This window comes from Panthera pardus, unplaced genomic scaffold, assembly GCF_024362965.1.
Source record: "Panthera pardus isolate Hobbes unplaced genomic scaffold, ASM2436296v1 HiC_scaffold_20, whole genome shotgun sequence".
Lineage (NCBI taxonomy): Eukaryota > Metazoa > Chordata > Mammalia > Carnivora > Felidae > Panthera > Panthera pardus.
Genome location: NW_026526766.1, coordinates 81,875,816 through 81,899,335, shown reverse-complemented (window position 1 = coordinate 81,899,335; position 23,520 = coordinate 81,875,816). Strand labels below are relative to the sequence as shown.

General features: G+C 39.2%; 1 protein-coding gene across 11 annotated transcripts in view; it reads left to right on the top strand.

Moving 5' to 3' along the window:
• STRBP (spermatid perinuclear RNA binding protein) overlaps positions 1–23,520 on the top strand; it is a 151,506-nt gene that overhangs the window by 114,187 nt on the left and 13,799 nt on the right. For 9 of the 11 annotated variants that reach the window (XR_008424342.1, XR_008424339.1, XR_008424341.1 and 6 more), the window contains 7 exons: positions 651–743; positions 1,182–1,381; positions 7,276–7,434; positions 10,585–10,719; positions 10,919–11,059; positions 13,771–13,894; positions 19,321–19,365. Coding sequence is in view for 7 of the 11 variants with exons in the window: in XM_019421200.2 (XP_019276745.1) it covers positions 651–743; positions 1,182–1,381; positions 7,276–7,434; positions 10,585–10,719; positions 10,919–11,059; positions 13,771–13,894; positions 19,321–19,365 (897 nt within the window). In the remaining 4 variants the exon portion in view is untranslated. Of the gene's footprint in view, positions 1–650; positions 744–1,181; positions 1,382–7,275; positions 7,435–10,584; positions 10,720–10,918; positions 11,060–13,770; positions 13,895–19,320; positions 19,366–19,828; positions 22,955–23,520 lie in introns of those variants that run through there. The other 2 variants (XM_053908270.1, XM_053908271.1) reach the window with 2 other exon arrangements.

The window sequence follows — 23,520 nt, the reverse complement described above, 5'->3', positions numbered from 1 at the left end:
TTACTGTCCATTTGTTGAAGAGACTGTCCTTTTTCCACTGCATATTCTTTCCTGCTTTGTTCAAGATAAATTGACTATATAGTTGTGTGTTTATTTCTGGGTTTTCTATTCTGTTCCATCGATCTGTGTGTCTGTTTTTGTGCCAGTACCATATTGTTTTGATAATAAAATCTTGAGTAGGATTTGAATAGGCGGAAGTCTGTTTTAGTGTGAGAAATGATTAGATTTTCCAAAGCATAAGATTTTAATATGTGGGCTTAAAAATTTTCTATAAGTAATACATGTTAAATTACAGATATATTTGAAAAGACACAAATAAAAATAAACCCTACCATCAAAGATGACTACCTTTAACATTTTGATATATATCTTTGTAGACTTTTTTCTCTTTCTGCATATACAGGTGTGAAAAATGCAAAAATATTGTATGAATGAATGCCAATTCATATGAGTAAATGAGAAAATAAATATATAAAAGGATAGTATTAAATTGTTTCCTAAAGATTCATTAGCAATTTTTTGCTATTATAAGCTTATATCTATGGCAATTTAATTGATCAGTGAAAGTACTGTGGTCCTTGTGATTCCTAAGGTTTTCCTTCCTGACCTCATTGTTTTGACTGATAATGAATTTGTTATAATTTTTTTAGGTGCTGGGTCTTCAGCTCTGAAGAGGCCATTTGAAGATGGATTAGGGGATGATAAAGATCCCAATAAGAAGATGAAACGAAACTTAAGGAAAAGTGTGTATTCTTACAGATGTGAACTAGAAAAGATTTGTAGTCTCAGACAAGAAAAAAAAATTTCAAAGTGAAGAATTTGATTGATTTGAATTTGAATTTTAAGAGCATATCTTAACAAAAATTGATTGAAGAACTTTCTTTTGTTTTCAAGTTTCATTGCTTAAGATATATTAGTATTGACAAACTAAAATTGATGTATAGTATTGACAAACTAAAATTGATGTAGTAATTCATATCACTTGTATAATGATATTAGCATAATTTAAGTGACTTTAGAATTATGAAGTGAAATTAATTTGTATATGTGTCTTCAAATTCTTGCTTTTTAAAACCTGGTGAATTTATAGTGATCACTGGGAACCTACAAATGCATAGGTTAAAGCAAAATGGTTTAATTTTTTATCTCTCTTTTTTTTTTTTTTTTTTTTTTTTTAACAGTTCTGGATAGTAAAGCAATAGACCTTATGAATGCACTAATGAGGCTAAATCAGATCAGGCCTGGGCTTCAATATAAGCTCTTATCTCAGTCTGGCCCTGTCCATGCCCCAGTCTTCACAATGTCTGTAGATGTGGATGGTACAACGTATGAAGCCTCAGGGCCATCCAAGAAAACAGCAAAACTTCATGTAGCAGTGAAGGTACAGTATTGCTTTTATTTAGCAGGGCTTTTTTATTATATGTCATAAATAAGGTGCTTATTTTCCTAAAATAACAGTATTTTTAAAGATTTTAATGACAATGACACAGAGACTTCTGTTACCTCTGGATTACAAAACATTTCTTTTTTGGTTATAAAATTAATATGTGTTGATTATATGGAGTTTGGAAAATGCAGAAAAAAGTAAAGACATAAAAAATGGGCAGATCACTAATATTTATATATAGTATGTTGGTTTTATTTACTTCCAATCTTTTTGTTTGCTTTTTTTTTTTTTAATTTTTTTTGATAGAGAAATACACAGAGTGCAAGCAGGGGAGGGTCAGAGAGAGAGGGAGATACAGAATCTGAAACAGGCTCTAGGCTCTGAGCTGTCAGCACAGAGCCCGATGCAGGGCTCGAACCCACGAACCGTGAGATCATGACCTGAGCTGAAGTCGGGATGCTTGACTGACCAAGCCACCCAGGCACCCTTGTTTTTTTTGTCTTAACTTGAGCTTACGGTGTGTATGTAATTTTATCCACTGATTTTTTTTTCATTTACTGTATTGTCAGTGTTTTCTCATGTTATTAAAATCCTCACAAATAATTTTTAATGGCTTTATGATATAACATTTGGATGCACTATTATTTGTTTAAACATCTTCCTAGTATTGAATATTTTCTTGTTTGCAGATTTTTCCTGTCATAAATAAATTTAATTATTGTATTTGTGCATATGGTACCTTTTCTGTATTCCAGAGTATTTCCATAGGGAATAGGTTCAGGATTGAACCAAGCAATCATGCATGTAGGTTTGTAGAAAGTTCCTAAATACTGGAATTTTTCCATGAGTGCGTGTGCTGTCTCGTAGATTAATGTGAAAATGTCAAAGACCATGTAGACCAAAGATTGGTTTTCACTTAAGAAAAGTTCTATTATGTAACAGTATGGCATAAGATAGAATTGGTCTGTTTTCATGATCATTCCACTTTGCAAGTATTATTAATGTAGATGTGAACGTTATTCCAGATACCAAGGATGTATCAGTGAATAAAACAAAGCCCTTGGCCTCCTGGAGCCTGCATTCTAGTGTGGAAAGAATTGGAGACAGACAACAAATATACCAATGAGTAAATTATATGTCAGGTAGTAATAAGCACAATGCAGAAAAATAATAAGCTGTAAAAATATAAAACAATAGATTATTTATGTTATGTCTTGTTTACAAAAGGGTACTTTAAGTATGATAAAATAGTAAGAGTTTAAAATGAGGCAGAAAAAGAATTAATGAGAAATGAGGGAAAAATCCAGGAAGAAAGCTAAAAATACAGTTTAATAACTTAGCTATAATGTATGCTGAGAATGAGTCACAAATTTAGATCTAAGATCTCTAACATCTGACTCAAAAGCTTGTGAAATGTCACTGTCTGTGACATAAGAACAGACAGTTGAGTATGAGGGTTACAGTTGTTTTAGTATAGAGATCAAGTGGGCATTCTCCTTGAGTAGGTTTTCATTAAAAGGATAGCAGTGATATCCTTTAAAGTTATCTATTATGCAGTGACAGTTTGTGGATTGTTTGTTATAATCGCCTTTAATGTAAGCTAGTGGCCTCATAGCAAGTTGCAATTCAGTAAAATATGGGGGAGTAAGAGCAGTGGCTGATTTTGTAATATGACAGGATTTAGAGCCGTTTGTTCTCATAATTACTTTTAACATTTTGGTATGTATTTTTCCAAGCCTTTTTTTTAAACTGCAATTCTAAAATCCAGGAAGCACTGAAAATGAAAAATACTTCTCTACGTTTGATACAAACTCATTTGATGGGAAAACCTGACCTGAATTGATGCAGGAGTACTTTAGTCTTTATTATTTCATTTAATGTGAATATTTTATGTTTCTTTGCACAAACGTGGGGTAGCATCTGAACTTACTGGGGATTTGGAAAATATATAGTAAATATTTTGTATTAGCTTTCTAAACTCTGAAAAACTATGAATTCTCAAAATAATCTGGTCCCAAGGGTTTTAGATAAGGAATGGTAGGACCTACATAATGTGTATATAAAATATATATTTAAAGTAAGTACTTTTTTGTTCATCCAAAAAATATGAGTTGTTTTTTTTTTTTTAATTTTTTTTTTTAACGTTTATTTATTTTTGAGACAGAGAGAGACAGAGCATGAATGGGGGAGGGTCAGAGAGAGGGAGACACAGAATCCGAAACAGGCTCCGGGCTCCGAGCTGTCAGCACAGGGGCCCGACGTGGGGCTCGACGTGGGGCTCGAACTCACAGACCGCGAGATCGTGACCTGAGCCGAAGTCGGCGCTCAACTGACTGAGCCACCCAGGCGCCCCTATGAGTTTTTTATAGTCATCACAAAGATTACTCTCCTTTTTAGTGATGGCCTAATATTTTTTTTATTATCAGTGTACTGTAATGTATAATCCTTTTAGATTTCGATGCTTCTAGTTGATTGCTTTATATCTTTTTGAATTAGTCTAATTATCCCTTAAGATATATATTCTAGGGTGCCCACCTGGTTCTTTTTGTAGAGCACGCGACTCTTGATCTTAGGGTTGTAAGTTTAAGCCCTATGTTGGGTGTAAAGCTTGCATTTAAAAAAAAAAAAAGAAAGAAAGAAACAAGTAAACATGTGTTCTAGAAATGGAATTTCTGCATCAAGAAGGGGCACATTTGAATGATCCATTCAGTAAATATGTATTGGGCTTCCTATTATATGTCAGGTATATATTGTCAAATTGCCATCTATATATGGTAAGTTTCAGGTTTTGTTTATTATTTTAAAAAAATTTTTTTAAATGTTTAGTTTTGAGAGTGCATGTGCCTGAGCAGTGGGGAGGGGGCCAGTGAGAGAGGGGGGCAGAGCATCCAAAGTGGGCTCCACGCTGTCAGCACAGAGCCCAATGTGGGGCTTGAATCCACACCACAAGATCATGACCTGAGCCGAAGTCAGATGCTTAACCATCTGAGCCACCCAGGCGCCCCTCAGATTCTGTTTATAAGAGTTTGAGAGTGTTTGGGGCGCCTGGGTGCCTCAGGCGGTTGTGTCCGACTTCAGCTCAGGTCATGATCTCGCTATCTGTGGGTTTGAGCCCTGTGTCAGGCTCTGTGCTGACAGCTCAGAGCCTGGAGCCTGCTTCGGACTTTGTGTCTCCCTGTCTCTCTGCCCCTACCCCACTTGTGCTCTCTCTCAAACATAAACAGTAAGAAAAAAATTTAAAAAGCAAGAGTTTCAGAGTGTTTTATGTTTTATATCTACATGTGTTTATGAAAGTAGGTCCCAGTAGATAAAAATTCTTACATTCCTTACTCAGTAGCTTGGTAGGGATCTGTACCTGTTAAGACAAATCATATCAGAGAATGAAATCAAAACAAAATAAGAAAAAAAAAACCCATCTTGCCACAGGAGCCTGGCTGCTCAGCCGCAGGCACCCTGAAGTGATGGAAATCAGTTGCCAGTATTTTCTTTACTCTTCTGGCCCTTTTTCTGCTAGTTCCTCACAAAGAACACCTTGAGAGACATAATCAGCCATATTCCATGAAAAGAATCTTAGTCATTGTGGGGAAAAGGTCTGCTAGAGGAGCGAAGGCTCTTTGGAGAGGTTCTTGGAGCCATCATTTCTTCACTCTCTGAAGTCACGGATAGGACTTTCTTTTGAGTGGAGAGCCATAGGGTAGAGTATGTTTCCATTTTACTTTTGTATAGTCTTTGAGGGGATCATCTGTCTCAGCCTCAACTCCCCTTCCAGGGGAAAAAAGGCATGGTTACACTGGATTTCCCAGTCACCTTATGTCCAGGAATTGTCTTGTGATTTTTCAGCCCAGTTGATGTGTTTATTAGGTTTGATTTGTTTGCTAGACACTTGAAACCTAACTTTTTTTTGGTGTACTAGTTTTTCTGACTTTAATGTTGATTCTAAGCAAATTTTTGTTTTAGATGTCTGAGAGCTCATTACTTTTTTCCTTTTAAAACTCTTGTAGCATATACTAGTTAATACCCTCATGTGTTCATAGAAAAATGATCTAATTTGACATTTTTTTGTTAGTTGGGCTATATTACAAGTACACTGTATCCCTTGAGCTTATCCATCAGTTGTATAAACTATTTATAGTATAGTGAAATATGTTGCTACAATAACAAGTAAATAAATGAATATGGTATGTGAGAAAAGCACAGAGAGAAATGGTGTTAAATAATTCACATTAGACTTTTAATTATATATGTTAAGAAAAGCTGCATGTCTTTAGTTTTTATTGGAATAGACCAATCAGATTTATTTGTGAGTCTTGACTTTCGACTTGTAGCTTGTATTAGCTAGTGTTCATTCCAGACTGATAACTATTCTCTTAGGATGAGATATTTTAGGAGAGGGTATTACAGGACTTAGATAATAGAGAAGACGTTTTCTTTATAAAATAGTGACAAGAATAAGATGTTAACATTCTTGATGTGTAGTACTACCTGAGAACTTCTAGAACATAAGATATTGAAAAGGGGTTCTTGGCTTTCTCCCTGTGATGACAAAGTATTTATGATTTGAAATGTTCAACACAATGCCAAGTTCTTCATATGAATTGGGTGAATCAGTTTCAAGTTTTCATGGTACAGAGTTCTACTTATGTCCATTTTTTATAGTTGTACTATTTTATGTTGGCAGAATCTGTTGTAGAAGATGCTATTGTTTATAAAGTTTGGGCTGCCTGGTCTCTCACTTGTCAGGCTGTAATAACCATTTTTTGACACACCTCTTAGGTATAGATGGGATCATAAAGAAATACAACATTAAGTTGCTCCGGCAACTTAAAACAATAGTCAAAAGCTGAAATAGATACAGAAATCCTTAGGAACCTATCTCCATATATTTTGATATAAACCTTTAAATTAGTAATTGACAGTGCAACATCAACTGCTTGAAAGAGGGTTATAAAGATGCTAGTGAACATATTGTCTTGTAAACATCTAAAAAGCAGTATAACCTGGAAGGAAATGTTAAAAGCCATGCTTGAATGTGTGTATGCTCACACACACAGGCGTGCTCACACACACATGCGTGCTCACACACACACACACACACTGTTCAGAAAACTTTATCTTTAAAAAAGATACGAAATGCTGGGCATTGAATGGTAATAGAAGAATGGATATTGGGAGAAGTCATAAAGTAACTAGGCCTTGAGAGACAGGGGTGGAAATACAAACCTAAAACTGTTCCTGGTTCACTTAGTATAGAGAATAAGTCTTTGAATCTGAATCCTTTCAAGTGTTGATTATGGTTTAAGTTGAAAGCAAAGAGGACAATAGTAGAAAGGTTCACAAAAAATTAACAGGTAAATTGGTTCCAACCTGAAGACTTCTTGATTCCCTTTCTGTGCTAATTCCTCCTAATGGATTGAGTCATAGAATTTAGAGGTCAGCTAATCAGTCTTCCTGTTTTGCAGATTGGAAAATTGAGGACCAGAGGAGAAATACAGGATTAGACTGCCAGGTCTTTTCTTTTCTATCCATTGTACTTCTTACATTATGCTGTTTTACTTTTCCCCTCACCTTCTTGGTTGAATTTGGCCATGCTGTTTCTCTACCTCTTGCCTCCAAACTAAATAAACCAGAAGCAGCCTCAGGTTTGCATTTCTGTCATCCTTTATTGAAACCTAATTACTCTGAGGATGTTTTTCCCATTCTCTGTGGTGAAATTCTAGCAGGTAAATTTTGTTTAACCAAGGATTTGTAGATTTAGACCATCTTGCTCTTCCTGAAAGGTGTTCCATAGATTCAAATGTTGTGGATTTGAAACTTGTTCTCAGTATTTTATCTGTTCTCAGTGGTCTCTGATGTTTGAATAAAACTGAATCTTAATGTAATTTGTACAGGTATTACAAGCAATGGGATACCCAACGGGCTTTGATGCAGATATTGAATGTATGAGTTCCGATGAAAAGTCAGACAATGAAGGCAAAAATGAAACAGTGTCTTCAAACTCAAGCAATAATACTGGAAATTCTACAACTGAAACCTCCAGTACCTTAGAGGTATATTTATATATTTTTTCCTAAGAAAAAAAGTAGTGTATGTAGAGTATAGAAAATTTGAGAGATGTGGAAAAGTGTGAATAAGAAAAAAGCATATACAAATGTATATAGTCCAGAGGCAGCCATTGTTATTATTAATATTTTGGTTTATTTCCATCCAGCCTTTTTCTGGGAGTATTTTTGTGATGGCAGTTGTATTTCCATGCAGTTTTACATCTTGGTTTTTTTTTTTTCCACTCTCAAAATATCTGTAACGATAACTGTATAATGCACAATACATAAATGTACCCTCATGTAACTAGCATTTTCTTTTTGCTGGCCACGGAAGTTCCTTCCAGTATTTCACAGTTGTAATGTATCAGCACTATCAACAATAACTGAAGAGTGAAAAACCAGAAGATCTGGCAGAGGAAATTTAGGATTATTTGAAGTTTGTGCTGAGCTGTGGGAGGCCGTGGGTCATCATCAAGTCAGTCTAGCCCTGAGGGAGGCATAGCCTGATCTTGTATGTTCCTCAGACTCTGAGTATGTCCTGACCTATGAGCGCATTGCCACAGATAATAGAATGGGACAAAAATCCAAGTACTGAGTATACCCAGCATTTTTGGGAATTCATGGGGCCCTTGTTTATTGCATTCTGCATGAGCAAAATTGGCTTCAAAGTAACAGCAAGAGGTTACATTAAGTTAAAAAAATGTTTTCATTTGTGGGCATGAGTATTTATCTGAGACTTAGTGGACTATGTAGTTTTTTACTCTATAAACCCCTTGTAGTACCTGTTTACTGCCAGATGCTGCAGAAATTATGTCCAGAGCCTCAAGATGTTCTCAGGCTAGAAGCATCAAAGGCATGTTCATAACTAATTATAATGTAATATGATAAGTACCGTAATGGCAAAATGAATATAATAATGTGAAATCTCAAAAGAGGAAGTGATTAGGAAACTTACACAACTATAAAATCAAAGGGAGTAAAATGTGAGCGAGGTTTTAGGTGATGAGGAAGATTTTGCTATGTGGAGAAGAGGTGGAAAGAAGGCATTGGGGCCAAAGGAACAGGAGGTATAATGGCCTGGGGTTGTGAAAGTAGGTGTTTGAGAGGCACCAGGTGGGCTGGTGGGGGGTGGGGGAGCAGAGAGAGGCTGAGGCCTGACTTGTCATGGGATATTGTGGAGAGACTGTGGCGCCTGGCTTTTGAGAGGCCCATTCGTTCACAGGTGATGGTCACAGGCAGGGCAAGATGTTTTACTGGCAGTGTTATAAAGACTTAGAAAAGAAAGTATTCATTAATTTTGGGACTCAGACTATTAAGTCGAGGGGAATGAAGGAGAGGGAGAACAGTGTGGGCTGCACTGATAGCCACATCCATGTGTGGCAGTTTTGGTAGTGAACACATCCATGCTTTGTTTCTATATAATGTAGTCATGGCATGGGCGTGGGGGGAAAGAAGGCCCTTATTCTTCATTTAAATTCTTCATTTAAAATTAAAATATTAAAATGCAAATATTTGTATGTCTTGACTCATTTTTTATAAAAGTGATTTCAGATTTGGAAAGCAGAGAGTTTCAAAAATTACTAGTTTTTGAAATTTTGTGGACCATAGACCTAGTTTCAAAAATTACTCATTACCTTTTAAAGATGGAGACTGGACATTTGCTTTGAAATTTTAAAAAGATAGATTACAAAAAACTCTTCAAAAAGTGATTTTTTTTTATTGCATTCGACCCAGGCATGTTTATTAAACTAGGCTTGAAAAGTGGTCCAGTGTTTGACTTTTTCTACAGCATTAACCACTTACCAAATCAGCACAGAGTAGTGTGTTAAGAGGATCTTGCTGTTCATTGAATTTGTAACATAATAATTGTTTTGGGCATTCATCTCTTCAGCATTTCTTGAGCAATTACTATGGTAGAATTAGAGGCATGATCTCTAACCTCAAAAAGTGCTCAATCTTTGGGTCTTTCCTTTCTCAAGATTATAGTTGCAGTATTTTGTCATTTGTTTTATTTTTGGTGCTGTCCTGCCTCTTCATTTGAGCCTTCACACTCTTACATGAAGTACTTCTTCTCCTTATTGCAGTCTTAATCCTTCCTCGAATGAATTCTTTCTGCCACTCCTGGCATGATTTTTTTCTACAACACAAATCTAGTCCTGACTTTTCTAGATGAAATCTCTCCGTGGCTCCGCATACTTCTTGATAAAGTCAAAGCTCATTTGCATGGCATGCAAAGTCCTGTATGAATTGGCTCCTTCGAGGGCGTTTCTGATTGGGTCCTGCCTTCCTGTCCTCACTCCCTTATACAGCCACACTGTGCTTCTTGCTGTTTCTCAAACAGATGTTCTTTGCTTCTCTTGGGCCTTTCCGTGGCTGTTTCTTCTGTCTAGAATGCCCTTCTCCTTTGTTTCTACCTTATCATGGTCTGGTACTTACCTCTTTAAGGTCAAATTCTCATGTCACTTCCAGGAAAACTATCCTGATTGCCATAGAAGGTGATTCCTTCTGTGTTTCCATAGCACACATCTGTTCTATAATATATACTGTTTTAAAGTGATTATGTCTGTCCCGCTATACTCTAGCTCCTTTGGGCAGAGAATGACTGCTTTTATTCTTTTTTTAAATTTCAGAATCCATAGATTGTAGCCTACTGTTTTTACCTTAGGTGCCCTTAAATCTCTTTAGAGAGAACTGAGAGATGTGTAGGAACATTTTGTTCCCATCTCCCAAGTTGAAAATTATTTCTTCCTAACCCTAAAGATGAAAAACAGTGAACACTCAGATGTCATGTGAATCTCAACTGTTCTGTCCGCTTTGTTAGTCATTTAAAGTATTATTCTTAGATCATGAACACCACAGAGCAGACCCTAGAGTGCCACGTAATGGCAAGGCCATGTTGCTCTTGAATACTGATCTGTTGAGACAGCCCTACTCTAGAGGCAGATTGGCTTGATGACTGATTGCCGTGCTTACTGCTGTAGAGTTTCCATACCTTTAAAGATATTTTGTCATTTGTATATTGAGGTGATCACACATTCTAGCTCCTAAATGCTTGACAGTATAATTTTTGAGCGTCTTTTCAGCAGAAACCTAGTATAATTGTATTAATGAGAAATTTAATACTCTAAAATCTTACTTGATTGAACCTCCTTTTAGGTAAGAACTCAGGGCCCTATCCTCACAGCAAGTGGCAAAAATCCTGTAATGGAGCTCAATGAAAAAAGAAGAGGTCTTAAGTATGAACTCATCTCGGAGACTGGTGGAAGCCATGACAAACGCTTTGTAATGGAGGTGTGTACCTAGATTCAAGCCAACCTTTTCTCCTCAAAGACATAGGATATCCTGAGCTCATATGTAAAAAAGTTTTAGACTGAGTTAATTCTTTTGGCACTATGTGACTTTTGGTTTTTCCTGTGTTGTGATACATTTAAATGAACACTATATAGAGGAATTATATGGGATAATTGCAGAGTGTTGTTCTTGATTTTAGGTAGAAGTAGATGGACAGAAATTCAGAGGTGCAGGTCCAAATAAGAAAGTGGCAAAGGCAAGTGCAGCTTTAGCTGCCCTGGAGAAGCTGTTTTCTGGACCCAATGCAGCAAATAATAAGAAAAAGAAGATTATCCCTCAGGTATGAGTTAAGCATTAAACCTTTGCAATACTTTTGAAAAATATTACCAGAATTAAGTTTCCTTTTCTGTCTTTGTGCCACTTTTTCTGAAGTTGTTTCTTTTTCTTGCATTTGACAACCTTTTCCTTGAGTTAGATCGTGAATACCATAATAATCCGTGTTCTGTGGTCTTTGTAGGCAAATTATATATTAAAAAGAGGCTATCAATATTACTTGGGGGCTTTCTGTCACTCTTGATGAAGTAGAGCATTGAAGGATCTGGACTTTAAAGAGATGTTGTATTTGTTTAGGGGAGCTGCCGAGAGTATAGGGGCTTACTTTCATCAGAGTCTGCAGACGCACTTCCATTTCCTTTCCAGTTTTGTCCTTTTGCATTATTTATTTTGTGTTTTCCTTTGGGGGCGACACAGTAAAACTTGACCCTGTATTGCTTCTGTTCATTCCTGACAATGGGAATGTCAGTGCTGCTGAAGACCCAGGATTATAGCAACGTCTTTAGAAAAGATGGCCTCCTAATTACATGCTTTTGGATAACAGGTTCTTCTGTTATTTATGCATCAAAAATATTTTCTAGACATATGCTATGTACATGATTGTGAGGGCAAAAGAGATACACTAGTGAATATGAGCCATGTTCTCTCCCTGGTAGAAAGTTCTCCCTGGTGGAAAGTGCTGGTTCAGTAATGTGGTAGAAACAAGTCACTTGAAAATGTGTAGACTAATAGGAGGTAGCTTAGATTATTTAAGATTCTGTTTTAGTTGGTTTAGTTTCTTTTACATATGCCGAGTCTTCTCAAGGAGGGTAGAATTGATCCCGGTTTGTAGATGAGGAAACAAGGCCCAAAGAAATGAAGACGCTGCATTTAGTAGCAGAGCTAACTAATGGTAAGATCTCTTTAAATCGGGTTCTTCTCCGGGAATTCCAAAGACCGTGGGCATTCTGTTGCGTATGATAGACATTGTAGAAATTTGTTTTGTCTTTTACTCATCGTAATAAACATTGTCTAAATTCTAGGATTCAAACTGTAAACAAGGAAAACTAACTTTTACTGAGATACAAAATACAAATAAAGTGTTTAAATTGCACTGGTACACACGTGGAGGGAGAATAAGTGGAATTTATTTTCCTAAAACCTTCCAGGATGTTTGCTAAATTAGTAGAAAGATAATTGTTACCTTGTTTGTTTTGGTATGTTTTTACCATGAGTTACATCTTGTATTGGATCATTTTAGCATTTAAAAAGCTAGTGCAGATAGTTATTAGGTAGTTAAATTTGGTTCTAGTAGACATGAGCTCTATTTGTGTGGAGTCACTCTGCTGCCACCAGATTGTTACTTCCTGACTACTTGGATTAAACTGTGTTTAAAAAAAAAAAAAAAACAACAAAAAAAACAAAAGATGTCTTCATGAAGTTCACCCATTTTTAGAAATTTTCCATACTAGAAGCTATAAAACTCATGTGTTCAATGTGCTTGACAGCCAAGAAGCAGTCTATTTTGGATGTGTGGGCTACATTTTTTGTCAGCCAAATAGAAAAAATGGCTGTCCCTGTGCATGATACATTCGACCTTGAAACTGTCTTCTCCCCAGTTATTCTAGTGGTACAGGTGCTCCCAGGAGGAATGAAAGATGATGATTTTTCAGTGTGCGAGAAATGTGTGTATGCTCTGATGTTTAAGCTGTTTGAGATCTTGTTGACTTTATTCATTGCACAGTGAGCTTTGAGGCTCTCTCTGCACCTCCTTCCCTGCACCTGGGTTATAGCAGGGAATTCTTGTAGTTTCTAGTTTGAGTTTTTGTTGTGTCTTTATGTTAAAAAAAATAAGTGTAATGTTTAATTTACAACTAGATGTTCTTGATTTTCTTAAAATTTCAGTTTTAGAAAGGGATGTTTTAGCAGACTTGTGTTCTGTTAGTCCTTATCCTACTCTTCAGAGTTTTCTATTTTCTCAGTTGCTGTTTCTACTCTGAAGTAAAGAAAACAAAGTGTGGGTATCCTTATCCTCACTGTACAGTTAGTGGGGAGACTCTGGTAGATGTAGAGATTATGTGACTTTACAGGAGTCTCATGGCATTTTAGAGCAAGAGGGGACTTTAGAGGTGGTGTTTATTTAATGATTGGTACATACACACATACACATACAGCAGCAGAAACAGCCTCAAAGAAATCATGTGACCTTCCTGGAATTCTCATTTTTGGCCTTCCTGTCATAGTTCTGTTTTTTTTTTTTGTGTGTGTGTGTGTGTGTGTATGTGTGTGTGTGTGTGTGTGTGTGTTTAAACTCCACTCAGGTTCACAGTTGATTCGTGGTGGTTGGTTGTTGCAGTATTTTTTTGTCTGTAGGTGGAGAATTCAGTGGATTTCGAACCTAGGTATCAAGTGCCCATATTCCTTTAGTCGGGCCTAAAATGACTTTAAATATAATTTGGCTGCTGAAATTTGTGTATAGAAAGTGAACTCTTTCTGGGTAACCCTCAAGTGAAAAGAAGAAATTATTTGCATATTTTTATGAGCCAACATATTCTCCAGAACGGCTCTGTAAGGTAGGTGTCATTTTTATTTTATAGACGATAAATTAAGGTTCAAGGTCATAGATGACTCATTGACTCATCTACAGGCTCAAGTTTCTCATAGAGGTTGTGCATTACAGAGATGATGAGATGTTAGTTCTTATTTTTCTTAGTAATGAAAATGTGTTATTTTTCACAGGCAAAGGGTGTTGTGAATACAGCTGTGTCTGCAGCGGTCCAAGCTGTTCGGGGCAGAGGAAGAGGAACTCTAACGAGGGGAGCTTTTGTTGGGGCTACAGCTGCTCCTGGCTACATAGCTCCAGGTATAGTACAACCTGTAGGAGGCCTGCTTCCTCTTCCGGGTCAGACTTTGAAGAACAGCCTCTCCTTTATTTTCTGGGGTTAATTATACACGGTCTCTGGAAACATAGCAGGAGTGTAAGACGGGTGTGCGTGGAAATTCAAAAGAAGAGAATCTATGGAATGTCATAGGCTTTCCCCTGGCATCTGCTGAGTGACTAGAGGCTTCCTGGAGAGAGGTGACAGAGGAAGGATATTGTACCTGGTTGAGGGGATGTATTTTGACAGTGAGGAAACTAACAGCTGCTCCACGGATTGAGGGGTGTGGACGTTGAGCAGGGTGCATTCAGCGGGGGCCCAGAAGGTGGTTGGGTGTGACAGGAGAGGGAAGCTGCTGGTAAGAGACTCCCTCACTGGGGTGAAGCCTGCTGTTAGTAGCATTTCTTTAACTCAGTGTTTGGGATTCAATAAAGGCTACAGAAGTACAAACAGGAAAAAAAAGGGGAACTTACTTAATCCAGAGCTTACTCTACGTCAGAGACTTTTGCATAAATGATTTCACTTAATTGCTTTTTAATCTTCACAGTGTTTCCTCAAGTAGAAATTATTTCCATTTTCTAGATGAGGGAACTAAAGTTTAATGGGAGAAGGCAGCTAGCTCAGGCTGAGACATGTAGCAGACATCAGAGCAGAGATTTGAACGTAGGTGTTTGCAGTTGCAGAGTTTATATTCTTTCCCTTTCACCACCTGGCTTGAGGGAGATGGGAAGAGATGCCCTCTTTTTGCCTTCTGTTCTAATACTCACGTCATTTCAGCAGTGGATGCAGAGCTGTCTCATTAAAGTTAAGTTGTCTGCAATATTGAACGTATGGAGCTTTTTTCCTCTAAGTTTATTTATTTTGAGAGAGACAGAGACAGCGTGAGCTGGGGAGGGGCAGAGAGAGCAAGTGAGCAAGCTCTGCAGTGTCCACACGGAGCCCGACATGGGGCTTGCACTCATGAAACTGGGATCATAACCTGAGCTGAAACTGACAGTCTCAGATGCTTAACCAACTAAGCCACCCAGGCGCCCCCACCCACACTTTTTTTTAAGGTTATTTATTTGCATGTATGGAACTTTTGACAAGTAAACTGCTTGTAGTTGTTGGTCAGGATGAAATTGTCATAAGGATTGAATCTTACCCCATCATTGTATTTTATGTAACATTCTTAAGAAGTTCACTTACATTGTGTGTGTGTGTGTGTGTGTGTGTGTGTGTGTGTGTGTGTGTTGTTTTCTTTTGTTTTTTTATTATTTTTTTAATGTTTATTTGTGAGGGGATAGGAGGGGCAGGGGGGACAGAGGATCTGCAGTGGGCTCCGCACTGACAGCAGAGAGCCTGATGCAGGAGGGCTCAGACCCACAAACCGTGAGATGATGACCTGAAGTCAGAAGCTTAACTAACTGAGCCACCCAGGTGCCCCATTTTTGTTTGTTTGTTTGTTTGTTTGTTTAAGAAAGAGAATGGGCTATTTGGGAAGTTCTATGGATGATGTGGTTTTGGAATTAGACTTGTAGGAGTTGATTCCAGTGGGAGCGTAGCGCAAAGATGTGTCATACAAAGAATATATTCACTCATTCAAATATCATGTGCCTGCTTTGGGATTTTACTGTCATGGCTTATGATCGGGTAAGACATGCTGATGAAATAATCACGATTATAAACTGTGAAGGTTGTAATGAAGGAGAAGGGTATGTAATGTGAGGGAACATAACAGAGAAACTGGGTCTAGGCTTTGAGGCCTAAAGGCTTCCACAAAGAAGTGACACTTGACCTGAGCTTTGGAGAATGAGGAGGAGTTAACTCAGGGAAGACTGGGGTGGAAGAGTGTTGCACACAGAGGGAGCAGCATATGCAGAGACCCTGTGCTGCTGGACCAGGGAACTTGGCTGGTGAGAAGGATGGAGGAAGGCCAAGACATCTGTAGCGTGGAGAGCATTGTGTGTTTTGGGTGGGGGGCGGGGGGAGACTTGACAGGGACGGGAGTGATTCGAGCTAAAGCCGGATGCGCAATCCCAGTCCTGGAGTCTGTGGTTTGGATTTTGGCCTTAGAATGCTAAGTGCAGTGGGAAGTCGTGAAGGGTTCTAAGGAGAGAAGTGACAAGATCAGACTTTTTTATAAAGATCACCATCTATAGTGTGAAGAATAGATTGTAGGGATAGAAGTGGATATGAAAAGACAAGTTAGAAGGTTTTGGTAAACTCATAGCCCAGGGCAGAGACAGTGCGGGTATCTCCAGCGGGTGCATGGCAAGGAGTGACCAGATTGAAGACCCTCCTGCAGAAGCCCAATTAATGGATTTAATGTGGAGAATGAAAAAAGAGGGAGGTCTCAAGGATTTCTCCCAGCATTTTCAGCGAGAAGAACTGGGTGGGTGACTTTGACATAGAAGGAGACTGCTGAGGGATGAGGCAGGGAGGGAGATGGAGGAGGACAAGGTTCCTTGTGGTTTGATTCTGTATATATGTCCCAAACTAAGACACTCTTCTGTGCATCTCACTGTTTCTACTGATACTTAGTACTGTTTTGCTTTATTCCATCATTATTTAAAGGAAGCCGCTTTTATTAAATGATGACAGGCAAGTTATTGAGATGAACTTTCTTGCCTGTGCTTACGTGTTCAGTGGGGGCTTTGTCCATCCGGTAGCGCCTGCGGTTGCTTGGTCTTCGATGCCTAGCCCCCGCCCAAGTGGGAAACACCCATCATCTAGTGGTGGTCATCGTGGAAGGCATCATGTGTGTTTGCTTGTTGCCAGGCTTGTTGGCTTTATAGTAACTTTTCTCTTATGTCATCGCATTGGCCTCTTTGAAAAGGCCTGTCTCCTGAAGCTTTTAAAAATGAAGTTCTTTTATAGCCTAGAGAAGATTCAGATTAGGTCAATTAGATTATGAATAGGTTATATGCCATCTGCGGAGTGTCTTCTGTGCAACAGGGACTGTAGTAAGTATTTTTACATACATTATTTAATTACATTCCCCTGCCAACTCAATTACTGTAGAAGACTGTGAGGCTCAGAGAGATTAAATAACAGGCACAAAGTCACCTTGCTAGTGAAAAAGCGGAGTCGAGGTTCGAATCCCACAGCCTGATCAGTGGCCAGCTTAGTAGTTGTGGTTTTATCTCTCCTTGAGGAGGCTTTGGTAAAACCCTTGAAATTGTAGCCTTGGCCGTCCAGCCAGCTACCTTTTCCTGGAATAGACATGATGTACGAACTTCTTTTTAAAGTATTAATTTCTCTTTTGGCCTCTGATACTGTTCCTATTTCATATTTCCTAGTGTTGCTTTCGGCTGCATTGCATCCTCTTGAAAGACAGGATTTGGGGAGCACTAAAGACTAAGACTTCGTTGTACTATCCCCAGTTTTATGTGACTTAAGTATAGACTAAAAAGTGAAAATTTTCATCTCTCTGGAAATGTTTGAGTTAGTCCCTAAAAGCAGTTTACTCATTCAGCATACATTTGAGTGTTTTGTTTTAATCAAGAGATTTGGAACTGTGCATTCGAAGATTGACTAACATCTGCCCCAGTGAATGCTTGAGGTCATATGAGGTAGGAATAGACACTTGAGTAAAACACTGTGCAGTGTGATACAAGTTAGAACCTGGGGGTGGGGGGGAGAAGGAGTGAACAGCAAACCCAGGAGACTTTACAGAAGAGGTGACATTTGGTCCTGATCTAAAGGATGAGTTGTAGTTGGGCAGCTAGAGAAGGAGGAAAAAAAATCCTTGCAAGCAGCAGAAATGCTTATAGAAAAAGGGGTTGTAATGTTAAAACAAATCCTTTTTTTTTTTTTTTTTTTTTTTTTTTAGGTACAGTGTGAAGGGCTCATGTAGGTTTTATTCTGTTGTATTTTATTATTTTATTATTTTAGGGAGAGACAAGGTGAGCTGGGGAGGGGTAGAGAGAGAGAGAATCCTAAATAGGTTCCATGCTCAGTGAGGAGCATGATGTGAGGCTCGATCCCATGACCCTGGGATCGTGACCTGAGCCAAAACCAAGAGTTGGATGCTCAACTGACTGAACCACCCGGGCACCCTTTGTTCTGTTTTATTTTGTTTAAAAAAATTTTTAAGAAAAATATTTATTTTGAGAGAGAGTGCAAATGGGGGAGGGGCAGAGAGCTAGGAGAGAAAGAATCCCAAGCAGGCTTCCTGCTGTCAGCATGGAGCTAACGTGGGGCTTGATCCTATGAACTATGAGATCATGACCTGAGCTGAAATCAAGAGTCAGATGCTTAACCAACTGAGCTGCCCAGGCGTGCCCCTGCCTCTGCACCCCATTCTATTTTAGAACCCAGTTTCCCTAAAGATTTACCCAAGCAATTTAGTATTTATGGATATATTTTAAAAAATATTTATTTATTTTTGAGAGAGTGCAAGCGGGGAGAGGCAGAGAGAGAGGGAGACACAGAATCCGAAGCAGGCTCCAGGCTCTGAGCTGTCAGCACAGAGCCCGATGTGGGGCTTGAACTCACGAACTGGGAGATCATGACCTGAGCCGAAGTTGGACGCTCAACCGACTGAGCCACCCAGGTGCCCCAGTATTTATATTTTTTAAAGTTGTTTTATTGAAAGGTTAAAGATGGGGGCTTCTGTTAACACAGTATTTCTAATCCCTACTACACTATAAAGAAGCTTGGAAGATTTCTCATTTTGCAGATATGGAAAGACAACTCAGAAATGAAATGTTTAAGGACATGTAAGAATCTAGAGCCAGAACAAATTGATTCAGAAACTTCTCTGTTCTTTAGACTGGTTTTTATTGACAGTGTGAGCCTTTTCCATAGGCACCAGATGCTAATGTTAGTTTTGCCAACATTTACTGAGAGCCTCTGTGCTGGGGCCAGGAATTCAGATTATCAGGAGACATGGACCTTGTCCCCAAGCTCACAACCTGATCCACATGCCCATTTTTAGCACCAGTTGAGGCTTTAGCCTGTTCTGGCACTGCCTTCTGAAGAAACCTGGAAAGTTCTGTTTTCCAACTTTAAAGAAATTAGTAATTTGAGTGATTCTCAGCATTCTTTGTTCAACAAAGTATATGTAGGGAGTGGTTATTATGTGACAGACCTTCTGCCAAGTTGTGGTGATGCAAAGGTGTCAGACTTGGTGTCTGTCACCCTAGTGGGGGACACACACACGGAGTCGATAATTGTAACACAGCGTGGTAAGTGCAAGGAGAAAGACTATTCTGGTGGGTTAGGAGAACCTTGTAGGTCATGCGAGAAATCTTTCACGGTAAGCGGGAACGGAGGGTGCAGCCACTGTGGGAATGGCTCTCGTTCATCCAGCATCTAGAAGTCCTCAGGGCCCAAGATGCCGGGCCAGGCAGTCCTTGTGAACTGGGCCAGGACCGGTCGAGTGCCCTTTGCTCTGGAATGATCTGCTTTCTTCTCTTTGTACCAGGCTACGGAGCACCGTATGGTTACAGCACCGCTGCCCCTGCCTATGGTATGTATGCCATGTTTCTGATTTCTCCTCTTAGCAGTGCTGTCACAGCAATCTAGAGCACAGTTTGTATCCAGGGTTTCTTTCAGTGAATTGGAGGATCTCAGACGTATTCATTCTAGTGACCCAACTTAAATTCCCTTTGAAAATGCCACAACCTTGTGGTTCTTGGTTTGGTTGGAGTTGCTCTTCTCTCTGCTTTGCCTGATTGAAGGACTGCCTGTTCTAATTGCCTGTTTCTGACCATATGGAAATTAAATATTTTAAGTAGTTCTTCTTACAGCCAACTTATACTCCATTCAAAGGCTACTGAAGGGCCAAACCCGGTTTCTGGCTTGACTGCTCGCCGGTTACATGGCTGCACTGAAGTTTCTGGCTTGAAACCGTGTGGGTGACTTGAGTTAGGGTTAGGAAATGTTCACTTCATATTTGTAGCCATCGTCCTTTTCCGTAAACTTTGCTTTAGAGGTGGCGTAAATGAGCCCCAGCGTGGCAGTGGGCTCTCACCAGCAGCGTTACTGAAGTGCTGACTGCAGACAGTCTGTGGTACGTGTTACAGAATCATAGGATTGTCTCCTCTCCCTCCAAAAATAAGAAAGTAAAATAAAAGTAAATGCAGAAATGAAACTCAGTGGCCCTTTGGATAACTTTTGAATGAGGTTTATGTGGCAATGGAGGCAGTAGGTTTGGAGTCAGTGATATGCCCTCTTAGACCTTTTCCCCGAGGCGCTACACGCTGTGGGTCCGCCACCTGCAGGATGTCTGCCACCGCGAGAAGAAGAGAGCGCGGGTGTGCGTGCGCGTGAGAGAGCGTGGCGCGAGCGTGTGTGCGCGCACGCGTGAGCACGTGTTGGTGCGACCTCAGGCTGGATGTGCACGCGCACAGCAGGGAAGGACGTGGACCGTCCCACTGCTTGTGGCGTCAGCCCTGCACACGAGTCTCAGGACCCTTCATCATGCTTTCTCTCTTCATGCGTCAGCTTTTCCATCTTTGTTCAGATGAAAATTATGGGTCCTTACGACACTGCTAAATTGAAGCTTCATCTGACGTCCTAACTGTAAAAAATAAGTAGAAAATGAACAGTTTTACTACTTTCCCCTTTAAGATAGACTATTTCTATCCTGGAAAGATGTGGAGAAGCTGCAAGTGTCAAATGTTTGGGGCGAGTTTTCTCTACAGCAAAGTGCCCAGTCTGGGGTTTCCTCCTCTACCGGAATGTTTCCTCTGGAACACTCCAGTATGGTCAGGGCTTCCCCAGATTCCCCACGTCCCTGATGTGGGGTGATTGGGAAGTGAGAACTTACTCAAGAAAATGTTTTCACCCAGAATTGCTTCTAAATTCCAATTCTCTAGTTCCTTGTGGTTTTGGCCATTTGCTTTTCCCATTCAGCCACCTTGTGGGTATCCTGGCCACCTCATCCCTCCTGTGAATTAGGTCTGGGCAGTTTATCCAAATGCATCTTGACTCACTGCTCCATCGTGCTATGTCTTGCGTGAGCGGCAGAGCACCCGCCTGCTGGGGCGGGTTGTTAAGTCTGTGTCTTTCTTTTAGACAAAGTGAAGTCTCACGTTCTTCGGTACAGGTTTGCTAGAGCTTAATTTTTCTCCTTGAAACACTGGTTTGTCTAGGCTTTAAGCTGCATTCATGTTTTTCCTCAGTCTTTAATTTTTCTCTCTTGTTCCTCCCTTTCCTCTAACATTATACTTTCACCCTGTGGCCTCTGAGCCCCACTTCAGAAGGCTCCTCTCTTCCATGTGCCATATAACTGACTTCCAAAGCTGGTGAAATTTGATGCCCCCATTTTTCACATAAAAGATTTGGTTTTTAAATGTTACTGTGATGCCAACCTACTAAAACAATGCTTTATTTTGGCTGTAAGGTAAATATGTCTTTTGGCCTTTGTAAAGCTGTTGCATGTGGGGTAATTTCCCTCTGATCATCTGGTGCTCTTGAATACCTGCTGTTGCTGCTTTGTGATTTCTCCATAGGTTAAATATTAGACTAGAAATAGCAGATTTCAAATCATGCTTGAGTATGCAGAAGTTTGTGAGGCCACAAGAACTCGTTCATTACAAAATTAAGAAAGTAGTTAATCTTTCCAGATTTGCCACGCCAATATCGGCAGTAGCCATTAAGAAAGTAAGTACCTGGTCGTGACTCCAGGTGGAGCGGTCTCTCTGGGGAGCGGAGGCCTGCACGGAAAGCTGTGCTTTGGGTCTTGACTGACAGCCATCCCTGTTTCTCCTGTAATATGTCATGTGCCAAATTGAAAACGATTCTGGATTTCTGGAGTCCCTCTGGAATATTAATCAGTAGCACTGCTTTTGATCTTTGGAACTCATGGCTGCTCACTCAAATGAAATTGCCTTCTGAATATCATTCTTCCTAGGATATAGCCCTCTTAATTTTGAGTGGAAAATAACTAACGATCAAAATATTAGGAGCAATTTCAAAACAGGAGATCTGTTGAGAGGTTTGTGGGTCTCCTCCCAGATGGTTCATGTTGACTGACTAATCTGGAAAAGGTTAACGATAATTACTGTAAGATATTTTTTAACCTGAAATTTTTATTGGATTATTAAACTTATTTGGAGTCCTCTCCGTTTCTTTTCTCTGTAGGTTTACCCAAGAGAATGGTTCTGTTACCCGTTATGAAATTCCCAACATATCCTGTTCCCCACTACTCATTCTTTTAGCAAATGACAGAAGCTAATTCCTATTGAACAACAAATACAGTACAATACAGAATGTTAGAGAAAAAGCCTTTTTATCCTGCTTTCTTTGAACACATACTTGATCAAAATTATTTGTAAAGAACATCTTTCCTACTTTTTGATTTTAACAAATGCAAATTTAGTTCTCTAAAACTTGAAAACAAAAAAGAAACTAGTTCTGTGAAACGGTACCTCATTTCCGGAAAATAACTTATACCAGCCCTTCTGTTCTAGGGAAATAAGTCTAGCAGTTCCAAGTTTAAGTTTTAAGAGGAGTATCAGATTATGTAAAATTAAATTTGTGAAGGATGTATAGAGTCTCAAACACTGATCACAAATAAACTGCTTTGTTGTAACACAGAGTACTGCCTGGTTCCTGACGCAGTCACTGATTCTTAGCTCTGATTGATATGTATTTGCCCCAGGGCACTTGAATTTGGGCTGTAGTTATTTTTTTTAATACAGTACAATAGAGACTTTTCATTTAAACTTTAACTTTGTAAATACTGAAGTGTGTAATTAAAGCCAATAAAATATGGGTTTGAATATTGTTTTAGCTTATTATTTTTGATATGTTTTGGTATCAAATTACAAGGAATTGAAAACTAATAATAATTTAGCCCTCGAAACCCATTCATTTGTAAGGAAACTGCTAAAACAAAGCAAAGGCAATTGTTAGCTTGAGCCAGTCTGCTCACTTTGTAAGCCCTTTGTACTGCTGTCCAAGGGCCTCCCCATGATAAAGGTACATTCTGTTATCCGAGCATTGCTTATTCAGATGATGGCACTACCCAGAGATGGGGAAGGAGGAATGTGATTATTTTAGTTTCCTAATTTCCAAGTTTTAAAAGAGAATAAATTAATCGATCAATCACCCTCTCTTGTTCTTGTGGCCTTCTTCACTCTGTAAGATATTGTGTTCACTTCCCTGGCTTTTTTCATGCAGATAGAAGATTAGCGATTTTTCTGGGATTCATTGAAAGGTCTCTTTTCCTCTTCAATTACATCAGAATCTAAAGCAGCAACAGGGTCCCCATAAAAACTTGCTCTTCGATTGTCCCAGTTCTTGTTGAGTGCTGCTGTGAAAAGTGACAGGTTTCAGCCATGGGTCAGCATTTATTTTTAAGTTTTTCTTAAAATTTATCTGATTAAGCTGGTGAAAAATGATCAGTCGGTAACATTGTGCTGTCCTGTAAAGGGTGCAGACCCGAGCCTTCCCCTTGCATTCTCGCCTTGTTTGGAAAGCCTATGATGTTACTAGAAGGTAATGGTTTCATTAAGGTACTCACCCCCATGAAGGCACCGGTGTGGTCCTGTGTGGATATTTCTAAGTCGCTGTGTCTTAAAAATGTCCGTTTTGAGTACGAATTAGCTTCCCTTTTCAGTTCTGCTTCTCAGAGCTGAACAGTGCCCATCAGTGAGAATGGGCTTCATGAAATACT